This window comes from Ceratocystis lukuohia (genome assembly GCF_044167205.1).
Source record: "Ceratocystis lukuohia strain C4212 chromosome Unknown Supercontig1_pilon, whole genome shotgun sequence".
NCBI classification, from domain to species: domain Eukaryota; kingdom Fungi; phylum Ascomycota; class Sordariomycetes; order Microascales; family Ceratocystidaceae; genus Ceratocystis; species Ceratocystis lukuohia.
This window is the reverse complement of record NW_027263520.1, coordinates 210,249-223,339: the sequence shown is the minus strand read 5'-3', so window position 1 is coordinate 223,339 and position 13,091 is coordinate 210,249. Positions and strand designations below refer to the sequence as shown.

General features: G+C 51.3%; 2 protein-coding genes across 2 annotated transcripts; both read right to left on the bottom strand.

Annotated features, from left to right (window-relative positions):
* Positions 1-1,828: 1,828 nt before the first annotated feature.
* On the bottom strand, positions 1,829-6,993 carry HOO65_010053 (Retrotransposable element Tf2 155 kDa protein type 1; the record flags this gene model as incomplete). Its single annotated transcript, XM_071005251.1, has 2 exons — positions 1,829-5,542; positions 5,647-6,993. 2 exons carry the CDS (start codon positions 6,991-6,993, stop codon positions 1,829-1,831), a joined length of 5,061 nt encoding a protein of 1,686 aa, XP_070861875.1.
* A 2,017-nt stretch (positions 6,994-9,010) lies between these two features.
* HOO65_010052 (serine/threonine-protein kinase Sgk2) lies at positions 9,011-11,248 on the bottom strand (the record flags this gene model as incomplete). The annotated part of the gene is made up of 1 exon (XM_070999626.1): positions 9,011-11,248. The coding sequence occupies one exon, from the start codon at positions 11,246-11,248 to the stop codon at positions 9,011-9,013; it is 2,238 nt and encodes a 745-aa protein (XP_070861874.1).
* Between the last annotated feature and the right edge of the window lie 1,843 nt (positions 11,249-13,091).

The window sequence follows — 13,091 nt, the reverse complement described above, 5'->3', positions numbered from 1 at the left end:
CTGAAGTCTGTGGAAGCAATGTGCTAGAAGGTAACAATAGTAAGTATCATTCAAAAAGCAAGCAGGCATCCATTTGTTCTTGGCTTGGTTAGCAGCAGTCTCTAGCTGGTTAAACAAAGATATTCCCGTTGCATGCTTCCATGGACGTCTAGAATGATCAATCTGGCATCAGACTTGTCGTTGGGCTTGGTTTGAGGCAAATAAACTCTCTCAGGCCATTCAACTCCAATGTGGTCATCAGCTCACCCATTGGGTCGAGTTCTGTAATCCCAGTCAGCTATTTTCCTGAGTTCATCAAGAAACCACTGTCTCTGGAGTTCTTTATCTTTGAATATTATGACAGGAGCTACGGCGCGACCGTCAGCAGTAATAGCTTCCATGAATGAGGTCCAATTTCGAGTTTGCGGTCCCTTAAGGCGAGCCTTTCGCTTGAGGCTCGCGTTTCCGACCACCAGGCTATCCAGCCCTAACGGAGAGAGTCTACTCAGTCAAACTTCAAAACCACAGTGAAAATAGAAATAGAGACTTGTCAAAACCAATCATAATGCTTCCTTCATCAACGTTAATAGTGTTCTCAGACCGAGCCCAGCCATACTGGCCCTCCCTGACATCGAACCGAGCGCCCAATTTTTTACCACCTGCATTGTAGATTCTCTTATAAAAAAGCAATAAAGCATCTTATCGATTAAAACTAATTGCTATTCTCTTCTCTAGATATCTCAGAAGCAATGTGAAATGTTCTTGAGTTAAGACTAGCCTTATCACACATTCCACACTGCCTTTCCCTCGCCAATGTCGCATCTTTCCCTCGTGACTACTCTTCATACGTCACAATCGTATTCTCCAACTACTAACCGTGAACTAATGGTTGGAGATTCAGTCACAAGGACAGGTATGGTTTGGAGAAGGGGTTCACTTCCAGGTATTTAAGTAGCTCGTACAATCACTCGTTAGAAGATAGAAGACAGACAATACAAGATCAACTTTATACACGCTCTCGCACCTAAGTCTTCACTAAAGACTCAGACTACTCGCTAAGTTGGTTCTCACATCTACAATGTAGGTGGTAAAACATTGGGCGCTCGCTTGTTTTGGGCGCTCGCTTATCATAGACGTTATATGCTGGTCCTTTTTACATACAGCCTATCTTTCTGTTGCGTGGCGCACTATCCAGGTTAAGTGGCGTCGCATACATGCCCCACTTATTCATACCTCTTGTGGCTGAAGATCCATGATAGGGTTGACACCCTATCATTAATCCTCATGAGTGTCACGGGCAGGCAGGAAGGTTCTATGAGACTAACCCAATAGCTCAAAGACGGGACAGGCAGGACAGGTAGACAGGGACGAGGACAGGCAGGACAGGATGTTCAGGATGGTAACAGATACCAGGACAGAAGACAGGGACAGGAAGTTCAGTATATTCAGGGTAGGAGACGAGGACGTTGCTTGGGGAGCAACATTTAGGTAACAGAGGGAGGTTCTATCTAGTCTATATATCTACACAGGTTGTAGTTGACAAGATCTACAGTGGGGTGTGAGGCTGGTAGCGGTGAGCGAGGCTCCAGCATCGAGCAGGACAGCAGTCATGCAGGGAACGCTAAAGTAGCGTGGGAACAGTGGTCATGCAGAAACGGTGGTCATGCGGACGACAGTATCATGCTATGACGGACGGTGGTTATGCAAAGGACGCTAGCGTGCTGTTACATCATGCAGGAACACTAGCGTACTGTAACGGTCATGCAGAAGACGCTAGCGTACCGTGACAGTACCCCCCTCTCTACGGCAGAGCTCCGTCGATGCCGAGAGGGTAACCAGGAGGGTTCACCTAGGGGCCGGGCTTGTCAGGGTAACGGCGGTGGTAGTTTTCCACTAGCTGCTTTGCATTCTCCAGGTATTCGGCGGGTTCAGTTGTTGGGTCATCGTAGCCGGTCCAACGAACAACATATTTCAAGCGGGGGCGGCGTCCACGGCCGCGGCGTTCCCAGAAGGAGTCCAAGACTTCTTCAACTTCGTACTCAGTTTGTCCAGCCACTTCAACGTGAGGTGGAGGTGGACGAACTTGACCAGGGATGGGATCAGAGGTGTCAGCGTATCGGAGCTTGGACACATGAAAAACAGGATGAATCCTCATAGAGGCAGGCAACTCAAGTTTGTAAGCGTACGGGCTTATGATCTTGCAGATGCGGAACGGTCCCAAGTTCTTCCAGTCTAGCTTCTTCTGAGGCCGGGCGGTTTGAATCGTCCGGGCGTCAAGCCAGACTTTGTCGTCAACTTGGAACTGGCGAGGTGGCTGGCGGTGCCGATTCGCCTGCTCTTCATGGAAGTTTTGGGCCATTGCCATTTCAGAACGGGTCAGTTCTGTTATCTCTTCCATTCGGGCAGCGAAGGCAGCAGCGTCTCGGGACTGGGCGGAATCGGGCAGGTCGGAGATTGGCTCGAATCCCATCCGGGGTTGGAATCCGTAATTCGCAAAGAAAGGGGAAATATTGGTGGTTTCAGAGTAATGCGCATTGCCAGAGAACTCGGCTAGTGGCAACCAATCTTCCCAATCGTCTTGTAGATATGCTACGTACGCACGTAGATATTGTTCCAAGACCGAATTCATTCTTTCGGTTTGACCATCGGTTTCTGGGTGGTGGGCAGAGGACAGGGTTGGTTCAATTCTCAAGGACCGAGACAGGCACCTCCAAAATTCGGCAATGAATTGAGGTCCTCGGTCCGAGACGATAGTCGATGGAAGGCCATGCAACTTCCAGACATTCTTCAGGTACAGACGGGCAGTGTCTTCGGCGTTACAGTTGCCATGACAAGGAACCAGATGACGCATCTTGGTTAGCCGGTCTACAATCACAAGGATGGCATCGTAGCCATTGCTCTTGGGCAGGTGGGTGATAAAATCAACGGATATATCACGCCATGCTCTCTCGGGAATTGGCAGCGGGCGAAGCAGGCCTTTCTGGCCATCACGGAAGGGTGTCGCGCGGCGGCAGGTATGGCACTGGCGAACCCAGCGGGCGACGTATCTTGCCATGCCAGGCCAATAGTATTCCCGGGACAGGAGGTCGTAAGTCTTGGAACGACCTGGGTGTCCCGAGACAGGAGAGTCATGGTACAGGCGGAGGAGCTCTGCTTTCAGGGCATCGCTTTCGGGAACGTACAAGCGGTCTCGTACGTACAAGTAGCCTTCGCGCTCCGAGCACTCGGCCAGGGTGAGTGTCGGCAGGCGGCTCGTTTCAGGGTTCAGGATTGCGGCCAAGGCAGCACGGGGTACAGGGTCAGAATCATATGCAGTGCGGAAGAGTTCTTGCAGATTCGTCGGCAGGACGATCTGATTCAGGCGAGTCTGGTGGCTAGCATTGGGTAGGTTGTGATTCTTCAGGACGGTTTGGCTCTGGTGCAGAAGACGGTCATCACCCTCCTTGGGTAAGTCATCTGACCGGCGCGTGAGCGAATCAGGCTTCGCACCTAGCTTACCCGGGCGGTAAACGATGTGGAAGTTGAATCGGGACAGGAATTCAGACCAACGGGCCTGACGGCGGTTGAGTTGCTTCGTAGACATGAAGTACTCCAGATTTCGGTGGTCGGTGATAACCTTCACAGGCGAAGGGGCACCTTCCAGTTCAGGACGCCATTCCTCGAAACAGCGGATGATGGCCAGGAGTTCTTTGTCGTAGATTTCGTAGTTGCACTCGGCTGCTGAATGCTTCTTGGAGAAGAAGGCAACAGGGCGGAGGCTACCATCGTCATCGTATTGGGACATGACACCAGCTGACACATAATCGGACGCGTCGGTCTCGAGGATGATGTCTTTATCCCAATTGAAATGGGCCAGGACAGGGGCAGAGGAGAAGTGGTCTTTCAGGGTTCGGAACGCTGATTCGCAGGTAGAATCCCACACAAAAGGGACATCTTTCTTCGTCAAGCGTGTCAACGGGGCGACCAAGCTAGAGAAGTCGCGAATGAAGCGGCGGTAAAAGTTACCGAAGCCGAGGAAGGCTTGGGTATCTGTCAGGGATTTCGGGGTAGGCCAATTACGCACTGTTGCGACCTTGGCTGGGTCCATTCGAATGCCATCACGGCCGACGATCAAGCCTAGGAACTTGGTTTCAGTGCAGTAGAACTCGCACTTAGGAGCCTGGGCGTATAATCCAGCGGCGCGGAGGCGTTCGAGGACCGCACGGATGTGTTCGGTGTGTTCTTCACGGGTACGACTGTAAATCAGGATGTCGTCCAAATACGCCGTGCAGAACAGGTCGAGATATTCTCTCAGGGAAGAGTTGATGTATCGTTGGAAGGAGGACGGGGCTCCCGTCAGTCCAAACGGCATGACCAGGCTCTCAAAGAGGCCAAAACGCGTGCGGAAGGCAGTCAGGTATTCTTCTCCCGCAGTCATTCGGAGGTTGTTGAAAGCGGAGATGATATCAATCTTGGAAAAGTAGCGCATTCCATGCAGATTGTTCAGAGTTTCCTTGACTAAAGGCAGCGGGTATCGGTCTTTGATGGTCACAGCGTTCAAGGCACGATAATCGACACAGAAACGCAGTCCTCCGTCAGCCTTCTTCACGAACAGAACGGGAGAGGCAACATGCGAGGAGCTGGGGCGGATAAAACCTTTCCGGAGATTTTCATCGAGCCATTCACGGAGGGCTTTCAGTTCGTCTCGGGACATGGAGTACAGGGGCCCGAAAGGCAGTTTCGCACCTTCCACCAGGGGGATATGGTGATCCATGGGTCGGTGTGGTGGTAGTTTTTCCGCCTCGCGAGGGGAGAAAACATCGGTGAAATCTGACAATTCGGCGGGCAGGGAAAAGGGTTCAGGTTTCCGGGGACTTGCAGAGTCCGGGGAGTCAGGACGGTTCAGGATTCGGTCGATTTCTTCCAGTGTCGTCACAAACAGTCGACAGGCAGACCGGCGGGAATAGGCAATGGCACCTTCCTTCGAGATCGGGACAATGTTCAAGTTGCGAAGGGCCAGGGGTCGTGGGGGCAAGTTACTGGGTCGATCTTTATGGGGGACGTTGTGTAAGGCCCGAAGCTTCTCGGGCTTTCCAGGAACGTTGCAGTGGTTTCGGCAGTATTCACTATCAAAAGTGATTGAGTGATCAGCGAAGCGGACAGTTGGATCATGTTGCTTTAGCCAAGGCATACCCAAGACGATGGGGTAATGAGCGAGCTGTGTGACGAAGAACAAAACGTTCTTCTGACAGTGATCGTTTATGCGGAGGCGGGCACGGACATAATGAGTGCATTTTCCAGCTTCCGTTTCTCTTCCATCGAATACTTCGATTCCAAATGGAGAACGGAGGGGGTGGGTCGGAATTCGGTGCAGGGATACCCAGGTGGCATCAATGAAGGCTTTTCCTTCTGCACCACAGTCAGTCAGGGCGTATGTCGGGAAGGAACGGTCTTGAAGAGACAGTTCCACAGGGAGGATCATAAGATCTGACCGCTGATTGTATTCTTCCTCAATTGGAAGACCATGTACAGCAGCGGCCGAGATACGAATAATCTGGTTCGGGGTTGCGCCGGGAGGTTCCACCTGGGGGCGGCTTATTCCAGGCGAGCTCCTTTTTTTGGTCCATCACTGGGGCAGTCCGAGTGGAAGGACGAGAAGGAGTCACGGCGGTGGTGGGAGCAGGAGACCTGGGGCGTCGCGGCAGTAGAGGAAGGGGACAGTGCAGCCGAGCGGAGCTGTCGGTTATCGGGTTGTGGGCACTGGCCTACTAGGTGGCCCTTTATTCCGCAACGGTAGCATTCACCCCTTTCTCGGCGGGAGGCGCGGCGTTGATGGGACAGGTCCATGGCATCCGGGTCTGGTGGAGGGGCAGTTGTTCTTTTTGGGTCTGTGTTCCCCAGCGCTGGGGCCTGGGGGACAGGGGCACGGGGTTCAGAGGTAGTGCTACGGTTCTGAGCAGGGGGAGCACGATTCTGGACAGGGGGAGCACGGGTCTGGGTAGTGGGCAACATCGCAGAGCCGAAGCGGGTCATGCGGTTCTCAAGGTTCTGGAGGAAGTTTGCGAATTCAGGGTATTCGTAACTTGGGGGGTCATGATGCAGCAGCATCGCGCGTAGTTCCTTCGAGATGTTTTGCTCAAGGAGGGTCGGCAGAGTTGATTCACTTACTTCTCCCTCAAGAGCCAGGCGCTGGAACTCGGAGAAGAAGGTAGCAAAATCCTTATTGCTTTGTCGGAGGCGGAACAGTTCGCTACGCGCACGGTTGACCTTGTCTGGGTCCCCATATGCGCGGTCAAGGACCTTCAGGACAGCATCATAGTCTGAAAGCAGGCATTCCCCATCCTTGATGTATGGTAAAATGAGGGCATATGCTGGTCCTTTCAAGCGGTTGTTGACGTAGGCCATACGGTCCTGGGCGTCAGGGAAACGGTCACGGTTTCTTTGCATCTTCTGGCGGATCTGGGTATTGAAGCGACAAAGGTCTGATCGGTCGCCTTCGAACTTGTCAGGGTCAGGTATACGTTCAGAGGGCTTGGCAGCACGAGTCATCATGAATAGTTCAGCCGCAGAAAGGGCTGGGGCAGGAGCAGGAGCAGAGGCGGGGGAAGCCGTGGGGGCAGAAGCAGGAACAGAGGCAGAAGCTTCTCCTTCCACGACAGTAAAGGTAGCAGGAGCAGCAGGAGCAGCAGGAGCAGCAGGGGGTGGTATGGCTAACTGGAGTTTGTCAAGAGCCCTTTGCTCATTGAGGCGAGCCTGGTAGAGCTCGCCCCGGGCCTCTTTCAACTCGTTTTGCACATACTCAAGCTGGCCCCGAGTTGCCTGAAGGTTGGCAGTGAGACTGTCTCGTGCAGCAGTGTGGTTAGCGGACTCGGTAGTCAGCGTGTGGTTCAAGGTGGCAATTTCGGCTTCTTTTTCATCAGCGTATGAAAATAAGGAGCGGACGTATTCAAACCAAGCACCAGTGTGGTTGGTAACCCCTTCGCTGAAGCTCTCGAAGCTATCAGGCACGATCGGGGGTTCCGGGCGGGCAGACATCTCGTCAGTGTCTATGGGTGGAAGCAACGTAATGTCACGGGCAGGCAGGAAGGTTCTATGAGACTAACCCAATAGCTCAAAGACGGGACAGGCAGGACAGGTAGACAGGGACGAGGACAGGCAGGACAGGATGTTCAGGATGGTAACAGATACCAGGACAGAAGACAGGGACAGGAAGTTCAGTATATTCAGGGTAGGAGACGAGGACGTTGCTTGGGGAGCAACATTCAGGTAACAGAGGGAGGTTCTATCTAGTCTATATATCTACACAGGTTGTAGTTGACAAGATCTACAGTGGGGTGTGAGGCTGGTAGCGGTGAGCGAGGCTCCAGCATCGAGCAGGACAGCAGTCATGCAGGGAACGCTAAAGTAGCGTGGGAACAGTGGTCATGCAGAAACGGTGGTCATGCGGACGACAGTATCATGCTATGACGGACGGTGGTTATGCAAAGGACGCTAGCGTGCTGTTACATCATGCAGGAACACTAGCGTACTGTAACGGTCATGCAGAAGACGCTAGCGTACCGTGACAATGAGCATTATAAAACGGGTGAAGTCCAAGGACGCAGTGTAAAAGTTATCCCTTTAATAAATCAACTGATTGCTGATGTCATCTTCTAGTGCGACTTCCTAGGCGGTTAGTAGACTTGGGATGCCCAGGATACTGCAGAAACTCCTCTGCCAGTAATGGTGGAAATGGCCAACCTCCCCGTGCAGCTCGAGGGGTGGAAGACCCTCTCAGCAGGGTCTAGACAGCTCAGCGCAAGCTCCATCCGTTGTCTGTCCTAGAGTAACCTGGGATCACAGCGTAGCACATTAGCACTAGGGCCTGTCACTGTTCCTGCTTCTCAAAAGCCACTTGGCGCTGATCTTGGCATAGACTTGCCTTTCAACCAGTGGCTTCGTTCTTTAGGCTGGTTACGAGCCTCGCAGCCAAGGCAGTTGTTTCCCTGCCACTTTTGATGCTCTTTAAAGTCCCCTCCCCCCCTGCGGTCCGAGTACTTGCAACGGAGCCGAAGAAATACTGCCGACGGAAGCCGAATTTTCACAGCATGCTTAGATTTCGAGCGACTCCTGTGGCTTTCTAGAAAGAAACAAACACCTTCGTGGTTCCTGTTTGTTTGTTTGCTTGTGTTCAACGTCTACCTACTGGTATTCCACAGCAATACGACAGCCATGTTCTAGACGGAAGCAGCGTGGTTGATGTCGTCCGGCGACTAGCAGTTGCAGGTTTGTGGTAGGGGTACGGAGCAAAACCACAAAATTGCGATCCCGAGTGAGTGGACTTAGCCTTTTTCGCGAATATATATCCAAAAATCTAAGCACTCTTTGGGATGTGGCTCTCTCTAACGCTTGATGAAATGCTTCATGCCTTATTGATGCATTACAGTCTTGATCCCACTTCACATAGCCACCTACTTTCTTGGGCATTAGCTCGCAGGCTCTGCCGATGGCTACGTCTAATCCTCTTCTCTGTCTTTGCAAGACTTTTTGCGGTATTGTCAAGCTTCTGCCAAGACGCCGAGAGGCCACAGCGTTGACTTATAACCAAGGTTTGCGGCCTACATGCCCCCCACTAACTCGTAAGCCACTCGATCGAGCCTCTACAAGAATGAGATTAAAACCGCCGGCCACATGCGTGACCTTTTGCCTTTGCTTTCAAACATAGTAGGCTGTGGTGAGACTTATTGGCTCAAGCAGTCGTTTCCAACTTAGATATATGGCAAGGATGACCTACCACACTACTTAACCTTTTTCTGCCTCGGTACTTCTCTTGCAGTATCAATATCTTATTAGATTGTGTGAAGGGCAAGATGAGTGATGAAAAGCACCGATGGATTCGATTAGGACATGTGGTATAGGAATGCACTGGACAAGTATGGCGATGGAGGCTTTACGCCTTCAACTGTCAGATGACAGCGATATATTCACTTACCCAGCTGTTTACCATCATGACTTCCTTCCTAGAAGGTCACATGTCCCTGCATGTAGTGGTAAAATAATTGTTTGACATTAGCTAGAGCTTGCTGATAGCCTCTTCCAAGGCAGCTATTATAGGATTGTAAAGTTGGTCTGGATCTCCGATAGGTGTTCCAACGCTCATAGTCATATCCTTGTTATAAGGAAAAAGGGTATTCCTAATCTTCAGGCAGACTGGCTTCACGACATCCAGCGCCTCGGGAAATTCCTCCATAATATCTTGAAGACCATCCACAGCCATTTGACCTCGCTTAGCATCTGCTATATCTTCGAATCTCCCAATCTCCCATTTCCGGAGGCGGCTATACTTGGCTGGGATCTCTTTACCAGCGAATCCATTACTCCATGCTTGGTGTGCGCACATCCAAAGCAAGACATAGAAGAACGACTCGAGGTCGTGGCGGTAGGTGTGATCCTTTTTGCGCAGTACCTCTATCGCTATAAACTGCATCGTGCCGGTCCGGTGCCGTGCCCCGCTCGGTTCACTGTCTAGTACTTTGGCCAAGTCAAGATCGATGAGCATACCCTTGAAGCCATTGGCTGTTTCGGGGTTGGTGATAATAATGTTGTTCGGAGAGATGTCGCGGTGCAAGATCTTACCAGTCACATAGAGAGACCGATGCGCTTTGATCGCATCCCGCTCAGATTCCAGCAATTCCTTGATGCTTCTAAAGTCGCTGATGACACGACCGGCTGGTGAGACGACAAGGCAGGAGTAGATCCTGTTCTCCCACAGATCCTCGCCAGGTGTGTACAGACTCGGCTTCGTATTGCTAGACCGCCGCCTCTTTGACCCAGATGCATTGCCAGAAGTGCAATCAGCTGAAGATTTGCGCTTGCTTGACATGCTCGTAGTTGTTGGTAGATCGTCAAACTGTTTGTCCTCAGCCTGAAAATGGTGGGGTGCAGGGAATTGGAGTCCCTCCCGCATCTCTGCGACAGTGGTGATTCGACGATGTGCCACAACCCTGGCCACGCCCTTGGCACCCATCGCTTCCGCCTGTTTCAGTGGTTCGACCTCAAGCTTCCGCTTATCCGATGTCCACGAAAATTTGGCCACATGGCTGTCCTGCGTTTCGTAGCATGTCGTCCCGCGACACACAATGGCTTTCTGTCGAATCATTAGCTTGTCCAGCCGGTGCCTTGTTTCTTTGCCATTTGCATCATCCAAGGTGACGTAGCAATGCCCATCCTGCTGCTCTATGAACGTATCCAGCCCCATCGTATCATCATCCATTGTAGCATAGCCAACAAGGGCACGCGCAAGCATTTTCGGCTCGCTGTGGATGTCGAACGTACCCGAGCTGTACGCCCCTGACCGATCGAAGATCCAAAGTTCCATTTTGCAACCACAAAGAGAAAAGGCGTGGACAAATCGGCGAGTCGGCTGGTCAGCGAAGACACTCCGAACATGGCGTGTCAGCTGGAGGAAATTGGCCTTGAACCTTCCTGTGTCGTAGGACTTCTTCAGCTCCCCCACAACAAGGACGTCCTTGTAGGAAAATTTATCGCTCCCTTCCGCAGCTGGCCTCTGCAAGAAAAGGTCCACCTGTCCTTTTCGTTCTTGGAACTGATTGGCGGTCTTGGTGGTGTGGAACTTGTATGGCGCCTGCTTCAAGAAGCGCTTTGCCAGAGACTGAAGCCAGCGCCAGACCGGCTCTTCGTCAGGCACCTTCGGAAAGGCCTTCCATTTCTTTCCATTGTGTGCGGTCAACACCTTCTTGAGCATTGCCTGTTGTTTTATGCACCAGCTCTCAGAGTTAAAGAATTTCTCCCAGAAACCCTCTACATTGCGAAAGGTGCAATTCTTTATCTCTTCGAAAAGCTCTGCTTCGACAATAACACGCGTTTCGCTATCGGCAAGTCGGCTCGAGCTGGGCTTCGTGGGTGTTTCTTTGGATTTCAGAGCGACACTGGAGGGGGGAGGAGTGAGGGCGCTGAGGCTGTTGATGATGTTGAATACAGCTTCCCAGATGTCGGTGTCAGCAGATTTGTCAACGACATGGCGGACAAGAGGACGAAATTCGTCGAGTCCAACTGCACCACTTCGGACACCCTGTTGAATTGATGATAATTTGGCCTCCACTTTACCGTTTCCATCAGGAGAAGGAAGGCTGAATCCCGCTGGAGATCCATGAAGAGCTCCTAGGAGGCCTATTATATCTTCGTGCAGTGGATTGTCGACGTCGACGCGTAATCTTTCTCGAAGATGGTCAAGCCTATTTTCGAGAGGATTTTCTGAAATGATTTTGATCTGCTGTTTTGTGAGGGCCATTTTGAACCAAGTGCAGCGCGGCGTTGGGTTTAGCAGACAAGATTGAAGGACTGAGATGGAAAGTAACAACACAAAACAAGGCAGACGCAACGCATCACGTGATACTTGTGGCGATACGGTCGTTGTCAGGCCGGTGGTGTGAACCGTCGGAATTAGGGCATCCAATAGTAAGGTTCCAGCAGTGCTTTCTCTGGTCAAGTAGTAAAAATAAAAATAACAAGGCAAGGGCTATAATGCAGAGTCGGGCTTGAGGCCTCGACAAGTGAATACAAAATGAGGGTGAGAACGAAGATTCAAAGAAGGCCTGACATTTTTGATGTTATTGTACTATTTAAATTTAACGTCTACCTACTGTTGTTTCACAGCATGAAATGTGGGTCTTTTGTTTGTTTGCACCATGTGGGTGTTACGCCTGCGTCTATGATACGGCAGTTGTAACCCTGCAGCTATTGACCACAGTAAACAAGCGCTATAATCACTCACGTTGATGCATATAGATACGTGAGTCTCGTATGAATAGCTATCCTAAAAATGTATGTCGATTCTCTGATTCTAAAAGCTTGATGGAGAAGGAAGCAAACTCTGTGACAGACTTCTGAAGCTGGCGCTTCGTAAGTCTATCTCAGAACGGGGTCAGGGTCAGATTGTCATGTGACCATGAACCCTAAAACATACAACCTACAACCATTTAACGTCTACCTACTGGTTTTCCATAGCAATACAGCGGGACGGAAGCAGCGTCGTTGATGTTGTCTTCCGCTACCACTTTTGGCCAGTCACCGGTTGCAGGTGTGTGTCGGCTTCAAGTATCTCCTATGACTTTTTAGGGTCCGGCTTAGCAGCTAGGAGGCTTTTCCGCCTGCTGTTGCCTGAAGGCGTCCTTGTTGGGTATGGTTCCCGGTGTTTTTGGTCTGCGACGACCGCGTGTCAACTAGTCTAAAAGGCCCTGGCGGAGTACAGCAGTTTTGTCCTTCCATATGCATGGCTGTTGCCGCATCGTTTAATCTTTTTTCCCGTTATTCTGGTAGCTGGTAGCAGAGCTCCCTCCGCACCTTCTCATGGAGCCCTCCTCGACATCTCCTTCCTGTCCTGCAAACGTTTCCTCCTCCCATCTCTTCTCTCTTCCCCTTCCATTCTCCCTCAACTTCGCCCTCCTCGTCCCCTTCTTCGTTGTTGCCCTTGCTGTCTCGGAGTTGGTTGTGTCATCCTAGGCTGCCCTTGTTGTGATCGCTCCCCTGTAGTCTGCGGTGGCAGTGACCTGCCTCTCCGCGTTTCTTGAGGGGGGGTTGCCTCTGTGGTGTCCAGACAGCTCAGCTCGGGCTCGGGTTGTTGTTTCTCTTTAAAGAGCCTCAAGTTGCGGCGAAGCACGTTGGCGACATAACATGTCGCCTTCGTGATTTTAAGGAGCTTGTCCGCGAACCTTTGCGTTCGTCTCCGTAACTCCACCGGAGGTTTTTTTTAGCTGTAAATTTTGCACGTATAATCAGCCAAAAAGTGAATCCGGAAAAGAGAGAGTGCGCATACTCTCTGCAAATGTACGTCGGGCCCCCAATGTTTTGAAGGCAACACTGGAAGCGGCCGCCCGAAAGCGGGCGGATATAATGCTGGTGCAAGAGTCCCCCTGTAACGAAGAGGGTAGTGTGAGAACCAACTTAGCGAGTACTCTGAGTCTTTAGTGAAGACTTTAGGTGCGAGAGCGTGTATAAAGTTGATCTTGTATTGTCTGTCTTCTATCTTCTCACGAGTGCTTCTACGAGTTACTCAAATACCTGGAAGTGAACCCCTTCTCCAAACCATACCTGTCCTTGTGACTGAATCTCCAACCACTAGTTCATGGTTAGTA